Genomic DNA, 25877 nt, shown 5'->3' on the forward strand with positions numbered 1-25877 from the left:
TAAGTCGTACGTCTCAGGTGGCGGTTTGCAAATCACGTGCCCCGGTGTACCGATTTGCTGCGTCATACAGTGCAACTGTGCGAGCTTTTACCGCGAAAGAGAAAGGTTATCTTTTAAAACGTGACAAGAGTTCAACAGCTAAAATATGCAATAATAAAGTTCAACTATAATTAGACAACGAGGTAAACAACTAAATTAAGAGTTGATGATTGCGTGACTAACGTTCATTTTTCATCGCTTATTAATAAACGAATCAGTCACCAGGAACGGAAAAGAAAAGAAATCCGTATTTGTTTTGATGCGGTTTTCTTGCTCATATTTATTTGAATTGGGAGGTTTTCCTTTTTATTATTCAAGCCGCAATGCCAAAAGAATCCCATCAAAAGAGAATAAGAAGAAACGAAAATCTGTTTTCCTTGGCCTTTTGGCTAAGAACAAAGTGTAGTATCTGTTCTGATATTAAAGTTCACTTTTTCTGTCTTCGATCAGGGGGGAAGAAATGCTTTTAGACTGAGACAATTGTAATTTTTTTCCTATCCAGAGTGCCATTTTTGGGGGAGCTGTATCTTCCCCATATTAAAAACCGACTTGTGTCTAACTCTGCCCTCGTGGGAAGGCAAGTAAATAGGAACATTGAAGAGGAAACAAAGTTGAGGTCTTTCGTTAAAAACTTTGCCGCAATGTGTGTGTGTGAGAGAGAGAGAAAGAGAGTGTGTGAGAGAAATGCTAGCAGGCCGCCCAACATTGCTCGGTCGTAAAATACGCTTAAATATATTTTAATTTATACAGATTTCGTATTTATTATTATTGAGCCAATTCTCTATTAAATATTATATTGTACCCAATATATAGTAGAGATTTCAAAACTTGAAAGAAAAATGCAATCAACTAAAATCGAAACCTATACATTTAGTTCAGTAGCGGTATTCGCTACCATCTGAGCTAACTACACTTACATATCAAAACATGATAAATAAATGCAGTTAAACGTATGTGTATTTGCACATGCGTAGAACGTGCACATTACATCGAAATGTGCCCGCCAAGTTCCAATTTTGACTCCTTAGCAGCTATTTCTCCGGATAAAACAAATCGATTTTATTCCACAGGTCCGAATTCCCTATATACAAAGTTTCAAGCTTACAGACCCAAAATAGACAAAGTAGTTTGATAGAAACGGTTTAACTTACATATATGGTCACTTTTATAGCATATATATATATATATATATATATATATATATATATATATATATATATATATATATATATATATATATATATACCATCCAAAAGATGCATTTAATTTACACTCATAAAAATGAATAAAAACTTATGAGTGAATTTCATTTTTTTTATTTTTAAAATAACTAATGATATATATGCTCTGATGGTGAAAAATCATTTTCATTGAGCTTAATATTTGGTTACAATCCAAATGATATGACTTTTTGATCGTCATCTGAAAAATTCAGAAACACAATGGATAAAAATGTCGAGATAAATCCAATTTCTTCTATTTTATGGTTTATCTAATCTTGAAGTATACGGACCGTTACTAAAATAACACAATTGGGCATAAAATTACCCCAAAAGGGTTGATGTGCCGTTGCACAATATCATAAACTTAATGTGAATATCAACTTTATAAATCCAATTAAAACAGAAACAATAGTTAGTTGTTTAACTGCGCATTTCTGCCTGGCAACGTAACATCAACCAAAGTCTCTATGATGAACAAAATGCTGCCAAAGAATAAGCTTGCTTTCTTCAATAATTACAATAAACCAATAGCCATGACTAATGAGACATTACCTGAAAGTAATTCTTTCAAACTCCTCGGCTTAATGTTCACAGGGAACAAGAGTTAGAACAGATACATCGAGGGCATTGCCGCGATTGCGAGCCTCTCTCTACCATCATAGAAAGTTACTTATGCCTGAAAGTACCCTGTACTTTTACAAGGCCACAATTCGCCCATGGATGGAGTATTGTTGTCACATTTGGGCTGGTGCATCTGCTACCAGTCTCTCACTTCTGGACAGGATTATGAAAGAGAGTCACCAACCTAATAGGTCCCGAACTGTCAGCTAGGCTTCAGCCTCTCTCCCATCGACAAAATGTTGCATCCCTCTGCCTGTTTTACAAATATTTTAATGGTGGATGCTCCAACGAACTACAAGCTCTTTTAGCCCCTCGACGTAAATATCCCCGACAAGCAGCAAAATCCCAACCCCTACACAGTAGAGATCCCCAGATGTCAGAAAGCCTTCTACTCTAAGTTTCCTTCCCAGGACTGCTAGACTTTAAAATTCACTTCCGGGTTCCTGCTTCTCCGACTGTACTTATATGCAGAAGTTCAAGTGTAATGTAAACAGACATCTTGCTGCTCAACTCCCTACAATTACGTCCCATGTAGCATCCCGCTGTGCCTTGTCTGAGGTGAACATGCAAAAAACAGGTGATTGCCAAAAGTAGAAGTTTCACCTTTTTCCGAATATCCATTTTTCAAATATCCTAAACTTAAATCTATTATGACAGATATTTTGAACAAATTTAGTGACGATTGGTCAAGCGATATGGACGTTAAGCAGTACACGGACAATCAGCTTGACCGAAAGCAAAGGTAAGAGCAACACTAAGCAAAACATGAATATAACTCAGTCGCGCACGTTGAAATCTCATCAAAATATCAAACTTAACTGAATTTTTCAAGGTCAAAGGTGAACATCATATAAGATGCGGAGTTTTGTTAATTACAATATGTTTACGAAGGTTTAAATTAAAACTAGTCAATCGAAATGAGAGGATGACTTTCGAAAATATTAGCGAAAAAAGCGAACCCTCTCTATAGAAAAATGCCCAGTTGAAGGAATTAATGTTTTTAGCTAATTTTTCGATATTTGTCGTCCGAAGGATCGAGCTTCAGAACAATACCAATCTCGTGAAAATCCGTCGCTTGGGTTGAAAGTTTTAGGCATACATACATACATACATACATACATACATTTAAACAGACATTTAAACAGACAGGTGAGATATTGTAGATTAGTATTTATACTTCTAATAGATAAAATTATCTTTTCGGATTTTTTCATTGATAGCAATTAACCTGATAAATCAATATTTGATTTTGATTCGCCATTTTTTCTTAGTCATGTTTTTCTTTTTATTCACAAGTGCATTTCGTCTCTATTTAAAATATTTATTATAGTTTAGTTTTTTTTAATGGAATCATTTTTCACGAAATGCCCATTTTATTATAAAGACAACACAATATTTGAACACACAAAAAAAATGATAAAACGACAAAATTGCATAAAACTACAATTTAACAGACAAAGATCAGAAGAAGACAAAGTAGTTCCTTCTTTTAGCGTTATTAGCTAGCAGGAAGCATCAGGAATAAAAATCGGATTGTTTTTGTTTTTTAGGGGAGGGTTCAGGATGATTAACGATGAAAAATACATTTTAAACAATAAAGAAAGAAGACTTGAATTGAAGTAAGCATTAAACGAAAAGCAAGTGAAAATAAGGATTACTACGCACCTTTGGATAGGTACAACTATATATCACAATAATTGTGCATGTTCTTTCTTTTAGCATGGCCGTAACGCTGCCAATACGCATATGCTTTATGAAAAGGTTGTATCATAATTCATCTCAAACTATATTATTAATACGGATTTATTTGTATGAATATAAACAAGAAATAAGCGACCATCGTTTTTTTTTTCATTAATCAAAACTAACTGTTATAAATTGGTACCCTACACCGGTAAGTAGAGATTATGTCAACTAGTATGAATTTCGGAAGTGTTAAATTTCTTCCCCAGAACCGCTAGACTTTGGAATTCTATTCCAGGTCCCTGCTTCCCAACTGTACTGACGTGCAGAAGTTCAAGTGCAACGTGAACCGACATCTTGCTGCCCAAATCTCTACATAGTACCCCAGTAGTTGATGCCCCTGATAGTTGCCCCCTACACCAAAGTGGCAATGTGCCTTGTTTGGGGTGAAAATGTAAAAAAAAAAAAAAAGTATGTGTTGGAACAACCTGGCAGCGAACGAAGATGTATCCAGTGCACGTAGTCTAATTGATGCGAGGTTTCAGAGGTCAACTTCCTGGACAAAACATACTAAAAGCAGGTTTCGGTGATTACATAAGAAATGATCACGTGTTCGAAAATTCCAACGGAGTTTCGAGGCAGTTAGAGTCGTGGAAGCAAACAGACCAGACCTGTCTGACAATCTAGGAATCCAAGTGAACATTTCATTGGAATTGTCTGTTCGTCGACCATTTTTAAAGCTAAGTAAGAAAAGTAAAGGAGGAATTAATTTTAGCCTTTCCTTTATTGGAAATCATTTTTGGTCTCTCCTCTCATGAACGAATTTCTGCCTCCAATGAAACCTTTAAAACCGCCAACAAAAGTCTATCGCTTACTAGTGTGAAAAAACTATTTGCATCCCATGTGCTTTCCCTCGTTTAATGTTTTGTTTAGCGTTTGTTTATTAAAATGTTACATAATTAAAAACCTCCCATCGGCTGATATTAAAATGAATAATTGAAAAACATAAAAAAAAAAAAAAAAAACATGTCTGAGGATGAAACAGATGTTTTTATTAAAGCAGTCATGACGTAGAATAATCCCGTTATTTAAAATTCTGATTTTTTTTTTTTAGAGAACGTCACAGACTGGAACGTTTAAATTGTTGAAAGTCAGTATTAATTTTATAGCTTCATTTGTTTCTTATAATTTCATTTGTTTGTGTGAAAAAGTTAATCTTGCTCAAATACTAGCAAGACCCGTAGAAATTCCACGGAATGAGAAATATATTTAATCAAAACATATTTTTTTGATAAAAATCATATTTTTCTGGATAACGAAAAAAATTAGTTTTTTAGACAGAAAAAGACAATGACACACAGCAACTATGAGTTTATTAACATTTCTATGGAAATAGTATCAGTTGTATTTTAAATATAAAACTGACCCAAATGAAATAAATTAATAAATACTAATAAATAGACAGAAATTGTGCTACATAGTTCCAAACAAATAATAAAATCACATTGTAAGAGACAATTTTTAATTTACTGCTTCAGTCCATCACTTCTTTACATACAAAGTTCTTCTATTTTTGCCCTGTTTCTTTTGAATGTTCCCTTCTTAAGTAATATTTCAGTGACTTTTTTTATTCGGTGAAGAACCACTGCATGTCGAAATTTCGAGTTTCTTTCTCACACCATTACAACAATGATCATTTATTTATTTTATTATTATCATCATCATCATCATCATTATTATTATTATCATTATAGAAATCCAAAAACGGTGTTACATCAAAGGGAGGTCACTTTCATACTCTCTTCAAGAGTTGCCAGATTTTTTCAAAGCAAAATTTCGCGAATTTAAACTTTTTAAGCAGTTTGGCCTTCCAAAATTATATTTGGCCTTTTTCAAAGCATAACGTACGAACTAAGGAACATGTAGAATATTATATTGATTAATTAATACTAGAAGGAACCACGTGAAGATTTCCAACATCCCAAGTGAAAGTATTTTTGTGCAATGAACTGGATTCGAAACACCCAGATCGTCAGTCTGTGTCGTTAACCGACTATTGAGAGTTTAGTTAGCCAATCAGCTTTCTAGTATCCACCGCACACTTACTATCAGCCAATGAGCATGCACTTATCGGACAAAGGCCTATTTGACCTCTGGTTGACCTGTTCCTTTGTGTGTGCTCTATTTAGCCTGGATATCTAGTTTCTTGATCTGTTTTAAATCTAGGTTAGGTTTTTTTTTTTTTTTTAGTTTATATATAAATATCGATATCAAATATAAGCAACAAAACACCAATAACTATAATAAAATTAAAAATAGAAGAAAAAGAACTATAATTTGGTATACGGCCCCATACAATCAAATGTTAAAAATGAAACTTGGCAAGAAATTTCTAGATCTTATTGAAAAACACTTTCCCGCAACCAACTCCTTACACAAAATTTTCAATAAAAATACCTTAAAGTTATCCTCCAGTTGTTGAGAAAATTTAGAGATGATAATTAAAGCACATAATAACAAAATATTAAATAAAAATAATGTAAACAACAACAAAATAAACAATAAAAAATGTAGACACCGTGACAAAAATAAAACCAACACTAGCAGAAATAATAATAATAATAATAATAATAATAATAATAATAATAATAATAATAATAAACCAACCCCGGACAAGACAACCATACTAGAAATAAAAATACTAATAACGAACAAGATAAATGCAACTGTAGACACCGCACACTTTACCCACTTCAAAATAAATGTCTAACCAAAAGCGTAGTTTACCAGGCCATAATATTTGTGAAAGAAAACCCGAATAACAAGAAGTATTACGTAGGTATGATTTCCTTAGATTTCAAAACTCGATATTATGACCACAAAAGTACATTCAGCAATAAAAACACCGCATGAAAACAACGCTAGCAAGTAAATACTGGGAACTCAAGGAAAGCGGACATTCGCTGGTAGTCGAATGGAAAATAATAAGACAAGCTACCACGTGTAGGGACCTAGACGACCCATGTAGATCATGCCTTCATGAAAAATTTGCTATCCTGTACTTTAAATAACCCCAACATCTATTAAACTGTAGAAGAGAAATAGCAAACAACTGTGTTCACAAGATAAAATTTACTCTAGGATAGCGATACAAAATAGTTTTAAAACTAACAAAAACAATAGAAAATAAAAAAATAAATAATTTAAATAAACATGAATATACATAAACGATCACACATATATGCATACATATACGTATATATATATGTGCATATATATATATATATATATTTATAAAAAAAAAAAACCCTAACCTAGATTTAAAAGATTTCAAGAAACTAGATATCCAGGCTAAATAGAGCACACACAAAGGAACAGGTCAACCAGAGGTCAAATAGGTCTTTGTCCGATAAGTGCATGCTCATTGGCTGGTAGGAAGGGCGCAGTGAATACTAGAAAGCTGAATGGCTAACTAAAATCTCAATAGAAGATGCTTATATAAAAACGACAAACAACCACAAAATTCGCGCATAAGCCTGAAGAGTCCTAGAGTGGATGAAACGCGGAATATTCAGTGTAGCTTAATCGCCATATATATTTTATAACTTACTATATATATATATATATATATATATATATATATATATATATATCTACTCACAGTTTTTGGTCTGTGAGACCAAAAATTGTGAGTAGTGTGGTAGATACCGTTCTGCACACAAACAAACAAGGTCACACATATATAATGAGAGAGAGAGGGAGAGAGAAAGAGAGATTAAAAATATTTCCTATGCTCACCAACTTAGCCATAAGACTTTAAATTATATTCTAAAATAAACACTATATGTAAATATATGGAAAATACATAGCCACATACAAACAGACGCATGAGAAATAATAATGTAAATTTTGTGGTTATTACTCATGGTGGTGGTGGGGGGTAGTAGTAGTAGTAGTAGTAGTAGTAGTCGCGGTAGTTACAAGTCGACAAGGAAAGGCAGCGATGGTGGCCACTCCTAGTGTTTTAAACTGACATTCGATTGACTTTCTCATGTGAAAAAAAAAAAAAAAAAGGACACAGTCTAAAGGAATGTTCACCATCTTTTTAGTACAAAAGAGATGAAATTCCGCTCGGAGCCACTTCCTTAATAACCCCTTCCACAACCGTTCTTCCATTTCCTTCTCCATCTTGACAATATCTTTTTACAGAAAAGACTGAAGAAGAGGATCGTTTGCACTTTTTTCCGGATGTTTTTGCAGTAAAGGGTGAAGATTGGTCGAGGACGGTGTGGGGGTGGGCATAGTATGCGAATAAGGCGGGGGTTATGGTCAGGTTAGAGTGGCTAGTTTATTCTTTTTGTTTGGATGCGTAAGAGGAGGCGTTAAGAAGGCCAGTTTTATTCTTCTTTTGAGGAGGTCATCACTTTTCCAATAGCCAAGTGAAATTTAACAGTACAAAAAGAATGCGCACCCCATTGTATTGATTGCTCGTACACCCACCCAACACACGCAAGCATATATCCTACAACATTATGTGTGAGTGGGTGTGTAATTATATATATATATATATATATATTATATATATATATATATATATATATATATATATATATATATATATATATAAGTGAACGTGTCTTTGTGTCTGTGTGTACATTTCCCTACTCAATAACTGTCAATTTTTAGTCTACAGACTCAAAATTTGATATACAGAGTACTGAGATTTGGGAAAATCTTTGTGATCTGTTTTCGGCCAGAAATTTGGCTGTTAAGGGGTCAAAGTTCAACGATTTGACCTTTGAAAACTCTACCAAACTCCTCCGACAATTTTGGGTCTAAACCCTTGAAATTTTAGATATAGGTTCCTTGAGCATGGATCTAATTTAATAACTTGATTTGAACCCAAAACAATAAATGTTAAGGGTTCATAATAGGGGTCAACGTCAAAAAAATTGACCGCTTTTTTTTTTTTTTTTGCTCAACATACACCTCCAAACACCCGGGCAAGGCCGGGCTGAAATGCTAGTATATATATAAAAAAAAAGGAAATCAAGACTGTAAATGAAAAATTTACAAGGAAATTTATTGTTCGACAAAATACTCCAAAAATATTTTATTAAGAAATCCTTAATCCACGAAGTTTCAAAGAATGCTATTCTTCACCTCAGAGTAAAGAAAGGCATTAGCAAATTACTAGTATAGCCGAGTTAAGAATGTGCTAGTTATAATAGTTAGTCATAACATGCGAAAAAATTTGTAACATGTTATATATATATATATATATATATATATATATATATATATATATATACACGCATTTAAATATGATAGGTGGAAATCTCTCAAGAGTTCTTTCAACTATCATCTTGTGAGAAAATCGATAGCATTTCAAAATAATATTATTGACAAAAATAAAGAGCACAAGAGGAATTTGACGTTCCAGAGTCGATTAAAATAAACAATTTAATCAAATATCCTGTTTAAAAACTATTAAAATAGCACCGCGTGGTAAAAACAAACAAAAAAAAAATAGATGGGGAGGGGGGTAGAGTTCCTTAAAGAGATTTAACGTTTATCAACTCATTCTGTCGGCACAAGGAAGGTTTTCAAATGACGATAGAGACGGATTCCAAACTTTTAAAATGATTTTTGAAATCCACTCATTTTAGTACCTCACTCACTCTATTTGATACTTATTGGCACAACATGGAACCTGAACCAAATGCTGACCAATAGCAAAATCACCAGTGTCAGCAACAGGATCCGTCATTCTCCGGTCGTCTCTTCTGCATATTGCAAGGAAAGAGGTGTTAGATGTGGAACCACAAATAAATGGCATGAAAGTGACAATGTTGTTTTTGTGGCATTGTATGTTCTGGGTCAATATTTCCCCGACTTTACATGCAACCATTAATGTAACAGAGCACGTATGCGCGCATAGGAAAATATCAACAGGAGTGGTAAGATAGCTGGCTTACAAAGATATTAGTAGCAGCCGAAGAAAAGCACATATGCAAATCAGGAAGTGTGAGTGGGCTTGCGTCAACAGAAAAAAAAAAAAACACCATGTGGTCGGGAGACGCAAAGTGCACGTCAAAAAAGATGGACGTGTAACAATGAAGGCAAGAAATGGCTAGCTACGGCTGGTGTGTAGTAAAACAAAGAAAAACATGTAATGGGTATCAAGATGGCGGAGTTTTCTTAATCTTATGGCAGATGGAACGAACAGTTAGAAAAAACAAGAAGCAGTGTTTAGAAAGTAATGATAATAAATTCCATTTGCACGACCTGGATTTTTATTTGTTTCCGGTTTTAGTTTTATGGAAGACTAAAATAGCGTCGGACGCCACGTAACTTTATGTTACATTACTGTTTTTGCTGTCGTGAATTGCCATCTATAATGTTGCAGGTTAATGAATGGCTGCGACCAACAAGAAGAACTTCATGCAGACCAAACAATCCTGAGGCAATATCTTTGTGAGCTCTATGTAGAAGTGTGATTCGTCTAACAACGACAAATAACAAAAACAAAAATGCCACCACAACCACCACCAGATATGGAGTACACTAATTTTCAAGCCAATTATTATTATTATACTTCTCACTCTCCGTTCCTCGATTTGTACAAATCATTATTATGTTAATCTATTATGATACGAAATGTGAGCTGATCAACGTTTGTTTCTTTAAGGCCCTTTTTCCTATAAACCTTTATAAGAACACAAAAGTTATACCAGAATATACTTCAGTTCTGAGACTGAGTTATATTTGAGAAGAATTCATTTTGATTGCTTAATTATCTGTAATTTGTAATTAACTGAACATGTTTAACTATCTGCCTTCTCTCACTATATTTGTTCAACTATTCTTTAATATTTATTAATGTCTCTGTGGGAATCTAAAGAAAGTGTGACTATCTTTTCAGCTAATTTACAGTGTGTCCGTATCGCTTTATTTTTGTATTAAAGACGTTTTATTTTTAATTATGCAAGAAGACAAGTTTATAAATATTCGAAAGAAATCAAAGTGAATGGAATAATAGTAATGTTTGTGACCCAACGGGTCAGAGGTAGTTTAGTGTTCTTTTATTTGTCAGACATATTGACTATCATCTAGTCCTAATGAGACCAGAAGAGGATTCAGATGTCGTGGCCTTTGAAACCGATTGTTCAAAATCAGATCTAATGTCGTTCTCATTTATGTACTAATACCGTTGGGAAAGGCATGAACTTTTCATCCCTTACAATAACAACATATATTCAATTAATCACTCAAAATAATCATTCTGGCATTGAATAACCCCCAAAGGGTTGGTATAGCATAAAATACAAACAAATCCTAATTATTAAGGATCAGTCATAATTTTTGGGGGAGGTGGGGGGAATGGATTTTCTCATAAGAACTGTAGCTGCTAAGTATTACTGTTAACAAAAAATTGAAGCGACAGATCGTGTTAAGGATATGCTAACTGCTATAATCCAAATTTCCATACAGAAAGGCATGAACCTAACTTTATATAAAGAAAAAAAGTGTAGATAAAACTGTACTCAATATGTAGCAGCAGCAACAGCTGTATGACAGCTAACATATGCAAATGACCAAGTCAGCTTCATGAAATGACGTCAAAGACAAAAGGACACACCTAGCCGAAGAAGAGTGGTGTTTGAGATGTTGGGAAAGAAAGCATGTGTTTGCAACATGTGAGTGAAGTCACAGCAGAGATGACCGGAGAAGCAAGGGAGAAACGTGTTCAAAACATGGCCGGAAATTAACAGCGAGCAACATATGAGTGACGAGAGCATCTTAAAAAGATTTGCCGATGTGAGAGATGAACTGTTTAAGACAAGAGTTAGTGCGTTGTTGGAAATACCAGGAATAAATACCTTTTGGAGACCCCCCCCCCCGAGTCGTCCGTTCTCTCTGATGTCCAGCTAACAACTGACTAGAATCTCCCCAAATCTGCATCTCATTACGTGTCTCAGACCAACAGCTGATGTAACCTCAATCTAGTTATTTGCTTATGCAAACCAAAAATCATGTTTACATCTATTTTCTATCTTCACATTCCTTTATAGCGATATCATTATTTCCTGTCAATCACTTTTTCCCAATCAAATTGGTTATTTTTCTAATCATAATAGTCGATCCAGTGACCCACCGTTGCTCGAATCAATTAATAATAATAATAATAATAATAATAATAATGTTTTGACCCTTGGCTCTACCTACCACAGTTAACACAGATACTACGCTATGATCACAGCCAAAGGGTCACAACATTACACTTACATCCTATATAATCAGATTCATGTAGACATGTGAAGCAATGAATTTTCAATGACAGGAATGCCATCTTTTTGAAAAAATAAACATCTTTTTTGTAAATATGAAACGCAAATGTTAGCTGAAAGAAATCTTTTTTTTAAGAAACAATTTACTAAAATATATAAACACTCCTCTCACATTTATTAGCGATTAAAAAAATGTTTATCCATTGATATTTATATTTAACTCTATAAGGAGTTTGTTTTATGTATTACTAAACTTACTACAAGGTCGTATTTTTGGACATAAGTGTAGGTGGACTAGGTCAAACGATCTTACCAAATGGGTAGGGCTGACCACAAAATGTATCTGACACTTTTTACTTGTATGGGAAACGTAATTTCCTTTCAGAGAGAGGTAAAGAGAGAGAGGGAAAGAGTCAGAAACGGAAGAGAGAGAGAGAGGAGGAAAGACGGGAGAAAGAGAAAAAGAAAGAGAGAAAGAGGAGAAACACGAGAGAGACAAAAGAGAAAAAGGAGAGAGAGTGAAGGGAAAGAGAAAGGGATAGAGAGAAGTAAAGAGAAAAGAGGAGAGGGGGAAGTAAAGAAAAAAGGAGAGAGAAGTAGAGAGAGAGAAAGAGGGGGAGAGAAGAAGAGAAAGAGGAAAAGAAAGGAGGAAAGAGATTGAGAGGGAAAGCGGAGAGAGGGGGAAGATAAAGGGAAAGTGAGAGAAGGGGAGAAAGATGGAAGAGAAAGAAGAGTGGAAAAAAGAGGAGAGAGAGAGAGAGAGAGAGAAAGAGAGGAGAGAAAGAGAACAATTTTCAGATACAAGGTAAAATATGCAGTATACTATTTCTTTGCATATCCTGAAGGACATAGTTGAAATATTTCCTCTGGATTGTCCGAAATTCTTGGAGGAAATTGTGCTGCACCTTGAAACAAGTGGACACATCCGTGGACCAAGAAAAAATCCGGTAGTCAACGCACAAGACCAATTTTATATTTAGCAGTAATATGTTTTGGGGAGTAACCCATAAGATTTCTTGTGTACAATTTACTGCGTTCCACCTACCACCACCACCACCACCACCACCACGTTAATTTTTCTCAGGCATGGTCCCAAATAGTACATGCTTACGTTCAAGTAGAACCCCTGTCCCATCACCGCAATGTTGCATCCCTGTGCCTGTATCACAAGTATTTTAATAGAGTGTGCTCTGATGAACTTGCTGCACTTGTGCCCCCTCGATGTATATATCTCTGGCAAACTCATTTAGCAACAAAATCACACCCCTTCACTGTTAAGGTTCCTAAATGCCAGAAAGCTTTCTAATCTAAAAGCTTCTTCCCTAGAACAGCTAAACTTTGGAATTACCTTCCTGCTACCTGTTTCCCTGACTGTACTGATATTTAGAAGTTTAAATGTAACCTAACCCAGCATCATGTTAATTTTTCTCAGGCATGGTCCCAAATAGTACTCGCTTGCGTTCAAGTGGCGATATGCCTTGTTTGGGGTGAGCATGAGTAAAACTAAAAATCTGATTGGTTGATTGGCTTAGTCATGTAATTCAATATTGTTGGAAAGACGTACAATGTAAGATCTAGCCATTAAACATGCTGCATATTTAATGGGTTGCATAATTGCAATACATGCCAACGACAGGCCAGAGGAATAGTTATCTAATTTAAGAGAAACCACCCAACAAATGGCTGATGTCTTTGAAATAGTAATGCCCTATTTGATACCAGGTTTCATGCTGTGATTATAACCCATTTGAGATTTTCCAAATATAATGTTCATACCAGATGGTGAACCTCCTGATCAATCAGTTATTTTATGTCTATTGATTAATAGCTGATAATCTTAAGCTTTGTTTTGAAGTTCTCCAAGTAATATCCATATATAGTCCAGCAGAGAGGCAGAGGGGGTCAGTTGTTTTTCTGTGGTTCATAGAGACAGATGGATTTTTGTGTTCATTTGGAAGACATTTATGATTTGCAAACATGTTGTCCAGCTAGAAGTGACTGTCATTTGGTAGAGAATCGAAAAGTAATTGTAGCTTAATAAAACGAAATATTATTTGTTTTAAAACTAGAATAGTGGTTTGTTTGAAGTGAGAATTCTTCTGCTGCAGCACTGCCTAAAACTACACGATTGACTATGGATGACCTTTGGAATAGTAATATCTTCTTGGATGCTGTGATTAATGAACAACTTGTGTCTTTGAAATATTAATCCTTCTTTAGATACGAGACCTCCTGAGTAATATTTTTTATGTCTATGTGTAAACTGGTCGATGATTTTCGAGCAATTAGCTGCATACTACAAATGACGACAATCTATCTATATTCCTATAAATTCTTTTTTCTTTTGTGTGTATTGATATTCATATTAAAAACCCTCTTTTCTATTTATTTAAAAAGAAAACACAATTTTCTTATATATGAGTTTTGAAATTACATTCACTAGTAAAAGATCTAGCTAATTTGCATATTCTTTTAAACATTAATTTTAATTAATACCCTATTAGTTGCTTCGATTTTCTCATGGGATAATCATCATTAGTTAACTATTACGTGTAATTATATTCATGCAGATATTCTACATGATTTATACTTGCATAATATTTGCGTAAAAAGTTTACAGGAAACACAAAATTGTTTCCATATATATTTATGTATACGTATATATTTTTGTTTAATCTATCTATCTATTCTATATATCTTTAAAAGTGAACATGTCTGTGTGTGTACATTTCCCTACGCGATATATCTGTCAATTTTAAGTCTACAGACTCGAAATTTGATATACAAGGTACTGAGATTTGGGAAAATCTATGTGATCAGTTTTCGGCCAGAAATTTGGCTGTGAAGGGGTCAAAGTTCAACAATTTGACCTTTGAGAACTCTACCAAATTCCTCCGACAATTTTCGGGCTAAACACTTGAAATTTGAGATATAGGTTCCTTGGACATGGATCTAACTTAATAACTTGATTTGAGCCCCAAAAAATAAATGTTAAGGGTCAGAGTTAAAAAAATTGACCGCTTTTTTTTTTTTGCTCCACATACACCCCCCAAACACTCGGGCAATGCCGGGCTGAAATGCTAGTATATCTATAAAAGTGAACGTGTCTGTGTGTGTACATTTTCCTACGCAATAACTCTGTCAATTTTAAGTCTACAAACTCGAAATTTGATATACAGGGTACTGAGATTTGGGAAAATCTTTGTAATCTGTTTTCGGCCAGAAATTTGGCTGTGAAGGGGTCAAAGTTCAACGATTTGACCTTTGAGAACTCTAGTAAACTCCTCCGCCAATTTTGGGTATAAACAATTGAAATTTTAGATATAGGTTCCTTGAACATGGATCTAACGTAATAACTCGATTTGAGCCCAAAACAGTAAATATTAAGGGGTCATAATAGGGTCAAAGTTAAAAAAAATTGACCGCTTTTTTTTTTTTTTTTTTTGCTCAATATACACCTACAAACACAAGCCTGTTATCCATCTACAAGTAACTGTCATTTAGTAGTTGGTTGGGTGGTTGTTTTACGGCATATCAACCCTTTTCAGGTTATTTAATGCCGAATCCAGTGATTTTGAAGAAAATTTTTTTTAATAGACTATATTTGTTTTTTTTCAAGTCGGTTTCTATTTAACCACCCATAGTTGGGACCCTAACAGGTACTACCACTCCAGGTCAGAGTATAGCTGGGAGCAATGGCAATTAAAGGGTGGCTCCACATTCCACAAAGCCCGCAAACTGGGGCCTCACCATCGGATACAATTTAAGGTCATATCCAGGACCGTCATTTAGTAGAAAAACCAAATATAAGTGCAGCTCGGCAAAATAAAACGTTAATTGTTTTAAACTGGAGTTGGGGTTGGGTTTATTACAGTAGTCACAGAAATGACATGATTGTCACTGCACTGAAAGCATCAAATTTAAATGAGAACAAAGAACAGACGATCACCTGAATTCTTAAATACTGGCCATACTGATGAGATTTTCCAGGGTGATGGGAAATAATTCTCCTTAAGACAACGTTTAAACAGTTTTGTAAGTATGGGCGCTAGTTCTGGTTGAAGTTTTTTGAATACTATAATTGAAATACCGTCAGGGCCAGTTGCTTTACTGGAATCAAGGTTTTTGATTAGCTTGGCAACATCACGTACAGATATATGTATATCATATAGCGTGTTTTCTGATACAGGAGGAAATATTGGGGGTTGGCGGCCTTGGTCGCAAAGGGTAGAATTAGCTGCAAAGTTTTTGGCAAGGAGTTGTTATTCAATCGGTGAAAAGAAAAGAAAAGCAAATCATTCATGACACCCATGCGTTACTAACGAAAATGGCCCAGACAAACACCTCTCCACCCCTACTCGTCACGTCACACAGTTCTTCATCCCCTTACTCTCCCCATAAGAGAAGGAAAGATGGAATTTGAAATAAAGTTGGCGCGCAAAATCAAACCACATGGAAAAAATAATTATTGCAAAATTAATTGTTGAAATGGGTTGACGCAAAATGACCGAATGTTCGGTAGAGAATTTGTTAAAAATTTGCTATGCGCCATAATTGATTCATTTTGTAGATAACTACATGGGGTAAAGGATCAACATGCCTATATGTATTTATCGATGAAAAAGGGCAGACACCTCAAAGAATTATGCTTACCACAAATCAGAAATGGACATGTTACTCTGAATATCAAGGAACTGTTAAAATTCCGGAAAACTTGAAATTGGACGATGACTTTTCTTGAATACTTTATTTTTGTGATTATTAATCCCCCCCTTCTTTTTTTATCCCAATCGTGTCCAGTCCCATAAATAGCCGAACTCAACTTTTCAAATATTTGTTTTCGTTTGACTAAATATCTTATATTATATAAGACAAGAAAATGAGAGAAAAGATAAATATTGGTCAACTTGCGCACTTTCTTGTTTTGCCCCGTCGAGACATTGTATTCTGTGTTTTGTTTAAAAGAGAAAAAGAAAAACTTCTTTCCTTTGCTCCGCTTTGTTTTGATCTATTGGGACGTCGCATTTTATGTTTTTGTTTATTAAATTTTATAGCACAAAAAATAATTTATGTATATAAATACATATATATTATCTTGTTGTTATGTCTGGTCATTTTTCCTTGTCTTGTCGAATTGTGATCGGAGTTATTTCACAACGGTACTAATCAAAAAACCTTAGGATTACCTTGCCATTTGAATCGTAACACTCCACGACCGGCATATTAAATATTTTTTCTTTTCTAATCGGGAATAATTTCCAATTTGGAACCCATCGAGTCGTATCGTAACAACACCCAAAAGACACAAACATAACCAGATGAATAGTCTGAAGTATTAACGTTCCACCATTGAAATTACCAAAGTCAATTCTTCTGAGGACCTGACATTTTTTAAGTGCCTCTTGAAATCAATTTCTTATTTTTAAATTCCCAACAATTAAAAATAAAAAGTAAATAAAATCAATGGAGAACGAATCGCTTTGTCTTACCATCAGCAAATCAGCAAAATGGCTTACCTGTAAAAGAAAAAACAAAGAAAATTAATTTATAACATTTGTTTTGCAGAGGCATAGGGAGAGGAAGCGTGTTAAGGAAATGTCTCATCTCGAAAAAGACTTAGTATTCTGTGTAGTATTTGCACAAGAGAAATTATGCCGATGAAGAGAAGGGGAGTAGTGATATTGTAGTGGAGACAATTCTCAGCAGACTTATGTGCCCTTCAATAATTGAAAGATTAAACAATTATCAATTAAAAAATAATTGTAATAGGAGATACTACAGAGTGAAACGATAAAGTTGTTGCCCTAAGAAAAACAACACTACAACTTTATTTTAAAACTTGTCTAAGAAAATCAATTCAGGTAACTTGATTATGTAGTAGAGCCGACATCTGTTCAATGTAGCCGCCTTCAGCCTCAGTCATCGCCTTGATATGGTTCAGGAACTGGGAGCATATTTTTTCCACAAGCGCTGGTGGGATTTTGGTGAATACTCGGCAAATGGCAGCGATCAGGTTGGCTTTGGTGTTGTGAGAGGTCATGTAGGTGATGTTCTTGACATATGACCAAATGAAGTAGTTCAGCAGGTTCAAGTCTGGGAAAAAGAGGGGGCAGTGAGAGAAAGGTACAAAGTCGTAGTACTCCTTCTGAAGCCAAGCCGAGGCCTCTTTGGACTTGTGGGCTGGTGCAGAGTTTTACTGCGACACTCAGGGTCTGCCAACAGCCACCTGATTGCACTGGGGGATCACCACACTCTTCAGCACAACCAGGTACACTTTGGTGTTGACTTTCAAGCCGACTTCTAAGAGGTGAGGTGGCATGATGTGGCCCTTACTTGAAACCACACCAAAGACCATAACCGTGACCGAAAACTGTTTTCATCACTCTGGGCATGTCCTTATTATTCGTGGCAATCCAGCGATGCATTTTGAAGGGGTTGGCAATGGTCCTGTTGTCATAACTTGAATCAGTAGAGAGCAGGAGTTGTACAGTGATACATCTTCGATCTCGCTCGTTGAACATTGTGTCACTTTCAGACATGATAGAAGGCTTCTATCACTTTTGGGATTTGTACACAACTGGCCAACTAGTAGATGGTCTGCAACAAAGAATTTTTTTCGTTCCGCTCTGTACTCTCACAAGCAGCAACGGCTCTATTTAGTCTGCCAGGTGACAGGATCAAGGAAGAAAAAAGATGAAAAGAAAATCTTAATTTTGTAGATGGATTCTGTATATACATATAGCATTAATTTGCATATGAGGGGAATAGCAGTTACAAAAAGGACGAATAGGAGAGGATAGCAAGGCGAGTTTTTCCCAGCCGATAGAAATATTTCAAGAAAATTCCCTTTCTCAGATATTAAATTCTATTTTGTTTTAAAATCTAATATTCTTTAAACTTAATGTAGGGCATGTGTTAACATTCAATAAAGGTAATTTATAGAAAGACAATGCAGAGGTGTAACAGATACATAAACAGTAGCAAATCTATCTATTATTATATAAAAGGAATTGTGTGAGTGCGTTCCCTATAGACTCGGAAATGACTGGCTGACCTTTTAAAAAATCACATGTAGGTACTTGATGTGTCTGGAAGTGTTCTTATATAGGTTTTGTATTGAAATGTGTCTGATAAGCATCGAAAATCGAAAAAAAAAAAAAATTAAAGGAAGGCAGTCCGATTTTGACCAAATTTAACACTTTTATACAACCTAACATCACGAGTTCATTTGAGAAGTTTTATCACTGCACAAGCAGAAATGCTGATCCTATAAAATCAACAGTAGATTCTTTGATAAGACAGGGGTGTGTTCGAAACAGATGTTTCTGTTTAGAGCAAAATTGAACCATGATACTTAACTTTTGCATTTTAAACTTTAAGTGAAACCATTATTTACACATAATTTTATAAAATCAACAGTAGATTCTCTACAGTGCAATGTAGACTACAATGTATTGTGGACTAAATTACTATGGGGAGGGTATGTGAAGCTCCCCTCCACCGGTACACTGTGGGAGGGGCATCCCTTACTAGAGTAGGCAATCAATGGATTTGATTTAAAAAAATGATCCGATTCCACCGATTTCGAGGACAATAAAAGTATGGGAGGGTGGAACATTTATTTATCCTTATTCAATCCCGGACAACATTGGATCTCCCTGCTAGTTAAGATATAGAATAGTGGAAAGAGCTATGCAGATTCATCTTTTATTAATACAATGCATATATGTTATTTTTTATATACTTGCATTATGTTTTTACTTGCTAGCGATTTTTATCATTGGCTCCCAAAATCAACAGAGATTTGAGCATTCCTGTAATAATCTGGTCCCTGTAGCGGTGAGAGTTTAGTTCTGTGCAGTTCTAGGAGATCCACGCTTCCAGGCCTTGACATCTCTCTTTGAGAACGGGTTGGTTTATTGCTAATTGCCTGAAGCGCCCTTACCGGGAATACAGACGGGGCTGTCCAAGCACTTTTTGCTGGCCAGAGTGCCCTTCCTCAGGGGTGCCGACTTCTCAATCCCATTTTCCGACCCCGGTGTAAGAGTTCTTACAGTGGGAGAGAACTAAAAACCGTTCTTACTTGTATCAGTACGGTCAGCTGGAAGTTCCGTATTGTGTGATATTTTGGGAAATTTCCCTTTCTCAGATGTGTATTTAACTTCAAACGTGCATATGCCCCCCGCCTCCCCCCAAATCATCTTTCCCATTTATGTACGTGTGGTGCGAACCCAAACTCTCAAAGACATTAAATGACATTTTACTTAAGAAATTTTGTTTGATCTTTGCATAGGACTTTGTTTTCAATTGCATCTCGCATTAAACAGCTACACCACAAATCTATTATTTACTCAACTGAGTAAATCTAGGTTTGTTTTGCCAAGTTTTTTTTTTTTTTTTTTTTTGATAAATTACACATGCTAAAATATTCCTTGTTTTGGGGAAATGTTTGAAAATAGAATCGATTTGACTGGTTGCAATTAACTCACCAAATAACATATCTCTTAGAAAGTTTCTATCTCTCTCTCACCCTCATTGTATGTCGTGTGGTTCCACAGTCTTATTTTATATCGCATATCTTTCTTTTTCTACAACTAAATCTAAAACTTGAAGCCAAAATAACCTTTTATAAATGAAAGGAAATATCACCACAAGTAATAACACTATTTAACTCGTACCCGGGGAGAAAAATAGATAAAGATAGCAAGAAGAAAGGGATTAAGGTTCAATTTTGTCCTTTCATTTATTTTTAGATTTAACTGCTCTGACAAGCTCACGATTCCCTATTATTTGGAATCTTTGAAAATAACACAAGGTGAAAACAGTAGTTCTCATCGTGTGTTATTTTCAATGTTTCGGTCAATATAACCGCCGACCTTCTTTAGGTGTATCTTGTTGAACTCGGAAATGTTTCTGTCAAACTAGGGAATTTGGTTGGAATTTCAAATGGAACTCTTTATTTACTTCATGAATTTCCGAGTTCGGCACAAACATTCCCAAGTTTGACAAGATATACCAGGAGGTCGCAGATTACATCGACTGAAACGTTATGAAAATAACACTTAAGATGAGAACAGTAGTCCGAAGATTTTAAATAATACGAATAATCACCTATCTCAAAAATTCAGAAACGTCACTATTTCCTGTTTTGAATTTTTGAGATGAGGATTGATTGTTGGTATTTTTTGAGATGAGGATTGATTGTTGGTATTTTTTGAGATGAGGATTGATTGTTGGTATTTTTTGGATTATACAGACTAATGTTCTCATTTTGAGTGTTATTTGCACAACGTTTGAATTATTGTAACCTCCGACCTTCTTTAAGGTCGTTAATACCACTTATAGATAGCTATTGACGATAACATGTGGTTTAATATTTATGGTTTTCCAATATTTTCGTAAATTATGTTTTTTTTATGAGTCTTTAACGGATCTAATTAAACTTTAAAAGAAAGATTTGAAAGGTCGTCTATAGTTTTTCGTGACCGAACAATATTTTTTTCTCAGAAATGAATTCCTATGTTTTTATTACTTGTTTTGATTGGACTATTATTCTCATCTTGAATGATATTTGTGCAACGTTTTGGTCGGTGTAACCTCCGACCTTCGTCAGGCATGTTGGTTGCCATATTGGAAAAGAAAGGAGAAAGGTTACTGGCTCTGTAAACTTAAAGAAGTGGCACATATGCTAAAAAAAAAAATTACTAAATAGATATAAGCAGTATATCGGAACCTCTAATTATAAAGAAAAACGAAAATTGTACAAATTCTCCTTAAAATTTCGACGGTGAAGGAGAGATAATCCTGTCAAACTTTATTAAAGTTACCTTCCCTTGTCAACCAATTTTTTTTTCACACATACGAAACCGCAGTGAACAAAACAAAAAACAACTTCAAGAATACGAAATCATCTCTGGAGCCAGTAACTTTTCTCCTTTCTTTTCCAAGATGGCAACCAACATGCCTGACGAAGGTCGGAGGCTACACCAACTGAAACGTTGCACAAATAAAACTCTAAATGAGAACAATAGTCCGATCAAAACAGGTAATACAAACAATCAACCCTCATCTAAAAAATTCAGAATTGTAGGGAATTCCTATTTTAGTCACATAAATTCTTTCGAGTTGACAACAAACGATGTCAAAGTTGTTTGTAGTTCTACGACGAAACGTTCGCTTATTCCCCTAGTCTGCAGCGTTGTTCTTTTCTTTCTTTCTCTCAGTCCCAACTAATCGTAAACTCACACGCAAAGAACAAAACAATGTCCAAAAGCGAACAAACACAAAAGTCTCAGAATTCAGCATTAACTCTTTCCACCGTAAACTTTTTAAAACCAACAACTTTGCTTTTTTTTCAGTTGTCTCAAACTCGAGCTCGTTTTCTCACTTATTAGTCTTTCTAATCAATCACATGTCACCTCATATGGTTCATGACGATGAGGACAGAACACCTTTTTGAAAAGTACAGGAGTGAACAAAGAAAACAGAGCAGAGCCGACAGAGAGCTGCAACAGTTCTCAGAACAAGACATCATCTACATCTGTGGCAACTGCAACACAGCCTTTCGATCCTGGATAGGCCTGCACAATCACAGTCAAGTTGCCAATAGATTAATCTGATGCACAAAACTTTCTACTCTAACAGTTTCTTTTTGCCAGACCGCTTGTATTTAGTCATTCCTCCTCACTCCCTATATCAACATACAGAAACTTAAATGTAATGCAAGCAAACATTTTGGTGCATAACTACCTCGCTTCCTATAATTTTTTTTACTGGCATGTGCTTACTATTCAAAAAAAAAAAAAAAAAAACTCAAACAAACAAAACAAAACAAAATCCATTTACAAAATTATGTTTATCTTTTTGCCTTCTTCCCGTTCCGATCCTGTCACTTGACAGGGCAAACAGAGACGCGGTCATTTGCGCACATAATACTTTCTATTACATTTCGCACCCCCCCAACTTTATAATAAATAATATAGAAATAATATCTCCTAATGTTTTGTTAGATAATTTTTATCATTTTTATTTTACTTGTAACTGGAACCTAAATACAAAAACTCGGAAGTACAGAGTTAATCCTTTCCCAATATCAGGCATAACAACTTACCTCCGACCTTCTTCAGGAGTGTAACATCAACCGAAACATTGTGCAAATCACTATTCCAATTCAACATTGTGCAAATCACTATTCCAATTCAACATTGTGCGAATCACTATTCCAATTCAAACATTTTCGAAAACCAGAATCAAACGGGTGACCCAAAGAGTCATATATTTTCTTGTAAACATGTAGATGCCGGATAAGATTTCTTTTTCAAGATTACCCTCTTTTATTTCCAATTTTTAAACTCTATGAACCCTGACGCCCAACGTACAAAAATATATTATTTTATAACGGAAACGTTGGCTTGTTTGTCAACATTTACCACAATCAAAACTTTGCATCGATCGACTCAGTCGCCTAGGAACTGTCCCATGACCGAGGTGTTGCATCCTTGTCCTTGTTTTAATCCACTTTTACCCCTCTCAGCATAAATATACCCCAACATCTCCGACTAGCAGCAAAATCCCACCCCTCCATTGCATAGGCTCCCGGATTCCCAAAAACTTTCTACTCTAACAGTTTCTTTTTGTCAGACCGCTGGTATTTAGAGTCATCCCTCCTCGCTCCCTGTACCAACATACAGAAACTTAAATGTAATGTGAAAAAACATTTTGGTGCATACTGCATAACTACCTCACTTCCTATAAATCTGTCCCCTAATCACAGTAGCTTCATATGTCTCAGCGGCGGTATTCCTTATTTAGGGGGGGGGGTGAAGAAAAGTAAAAAATAAAAGAAATTTTTTATAAGCATTAGTTTTGTTTGTCATTTTTCAACCGTAATCGCGATAGCTAGATCGACTGAATCCCTTGTAATTGAACGCATCTAATAAATATTTTTTTCAACTGATAATATTTTTACCAACTGTACATTTGAGTCTATGTTTTGTATTTATAATCAATTTTTTTTATTATTTGAGACCGACTTCAATTTATAGGTCAGATTTCTGAAAAATGAGGTCAAGGAGGACGTTTTCTTTTTTCGTTCATTTTTTGTGGAAGATCACCTATGCATCGTTTGTGTTTCATAGTTTAAAATATATAAATAAAATATCCGCAGCTTTTTGACCCAGAAAACGAAATAGAAATTCAACTGTACACAGCATGCAATTAAATATCTGTTTATGTTTACCTCGCCCTATTAATTCTTTTTGTTTGTTGGGTCGGCCTTTGGAGAAAGAGTACACAAAAAAAAAACTATTAAGCATCGGATCTTCAACTTGGTAGCAATTGGCCTAGAGTAAAATGTCAATTTAGAAAAAGCAATTCACCCATTTGTCTGATATATTTTTAGTCATGCTTGCATATTTTATGAGAGATGATAACCAGTTGATATGCAACACGTGTAAGACAATGAAGGAGATAGATGAGAACTCAGATGTGGAGAAAGTATATTTGGATGACGAAGCAGCTGAGAAGTTTTATTACTTTGGTGATACAACTGGAGCACAGGACGGAGCAGGTGCTAGTGTGATTGCAAGAGTTGAGAATGGATGGAGAAAGTTAAGGGAATTTCTACAATTATAAAGAAGCAGAACGTTACCAGAGTCGATCAATAGGATCGTCATTTTTCAAACTTAACTGTGATAACTTGATCGACCTACTCTCTTGTAAATTGAACGCATCTAATAAATATTTTATTTAAACTGATATTTTTTCAAACTATGCACTTGAGTTTACGTGTTTTATTTAAATTCATTTTTTAATTATTATTTCAGGCCGCGTGGCATGTGTACGCAGTGTGATACATGAAAATGCAACCTGGCCAGTGAGGATTGAGGACATGCGTTGCATGGATGGCGATGATGTGAGAATGGATGGGCGTGTATTGTGAGTCTTAACAGGTTTAGATCTGATGACCTCGGAGGAAGCTTGAATCAAGTCAGTACAGCGATATGTGCACAGAATATGACACTTCGATGATATGGCAATGTGAGAAGAATGGATGAGAGTTCTTAGGATTGTAAATGTAGAACAGTTAAGGTAGCAGGTTCAGTTCATCAGGAACGGTCAAGAAAAAGATGGAAAAAAGTGATAAAATTTGAGAAAAACCCTGAAAGATTGTTAAGTTTGGAAGTCAATTTCTTAAAGTCATGCCAACGTGTAAAACGGATGTTAAACCGACGATGTAGTAGTAATAGTAGTAGCAGTAGTAGCAAGATCAGTAGTAGTAGTAGTAGTAGCAAGTAGTAGTAAGAGTAGTAATTGTAGTAGTAGTAGTACTAACTAGTGAATTAAAACATCTCTTCAAAACAACCGGAACTAATTCAACGTGATGAGATAATATCAAATATCTTTTACGTATGTTGTGTTTATCTTTCAAAGTCATGGTTATTGTTTTAATAACGGTTAAGCAACGTCACTCATCGCCTGAGGGAGAGGTGTACAGTTTGTCACTTTGTAGAAACAACTGCTCAAAACATGGACACAAGTCATGGATATCTCATCCTTACGACAACCACTCCACAATGTTTCCCATCAGTCGGGTTAATCGTCCCTTCAACCGTCCTTCCCTCTCCCCACCGAATGACCCAATTATTCTCGTTTTAAATTCTATAAACATCTTCACACGACCTTAAATATGCGTGTCCTTCACAAACAAATGTCAGTGTCAAGTTTTACACAACGCACCGAATCCCTTAAAAGGATTTTCTTATCAATCCAAAACACATACTTTTGTACTCATAATGAACTGGGGGGGGGGGGTGCTAATTTCAAAATTATAAATCTAAATTTGTTGATACATTTGGCTGCATAACATAAAAAAGTGAAGATTAAGTTATACGGTTTATTTTAATACCTCATAGATTAGTGATACATGCGCGTGCGCGCACACACAATAATATTTCTTTAATTTTCCCCCAAATAGATGCACTGTCACTCAGATGTAAGGATTATTGTGAATTAAGGGTCA

The 25877-nt window shown here is 35.1% G+C and overlaps 1 protein-coding gene across 2 annotated transcripts in view; it reads right to left on the minus strand.

The window, feature by feature from the left end:
* The window catches only part of LOC145277518 (breast cancer anti-estrogen resistance protein 1-like), a 306077-nt gene that overhangs the window by 129198 nt on the left and 151002 nt on the right, over window positions 1–25877 (minus strand). Inside the window, exon 2 of one of the 2 annotated variants that reach the window (XM_080128947.1) lies at window positions 17347–17373. The exons of the other annotated variant lie outside the window; for it this stretch is intronic. Within the exon in view, the coding sequence (XP_079985073.1) occupies window positions 17347–17373 (27 nt within the window). The remainder of the gene's footprint in view (window positions 1–17346; window positions 17374–25877) is intronic. 2 annotated transcript variants of the gene reach the window in all.

The sequence above is a fragment of the Euprymna scolopes genome, chromosome 6 (genome assembly GCF_053919585.1).
Source record: "Euprymna scolopes isolate OS-2025 chromosome 6, ASM5391958v1, whole genome shotgun sequence".
Taxonomy (NCBI): Eukaryota; Metazoa; Mollusca; class Cephalopoda; order Sepiida; family Sepiolidae; genus Euprymna; species Euprymna scolopes.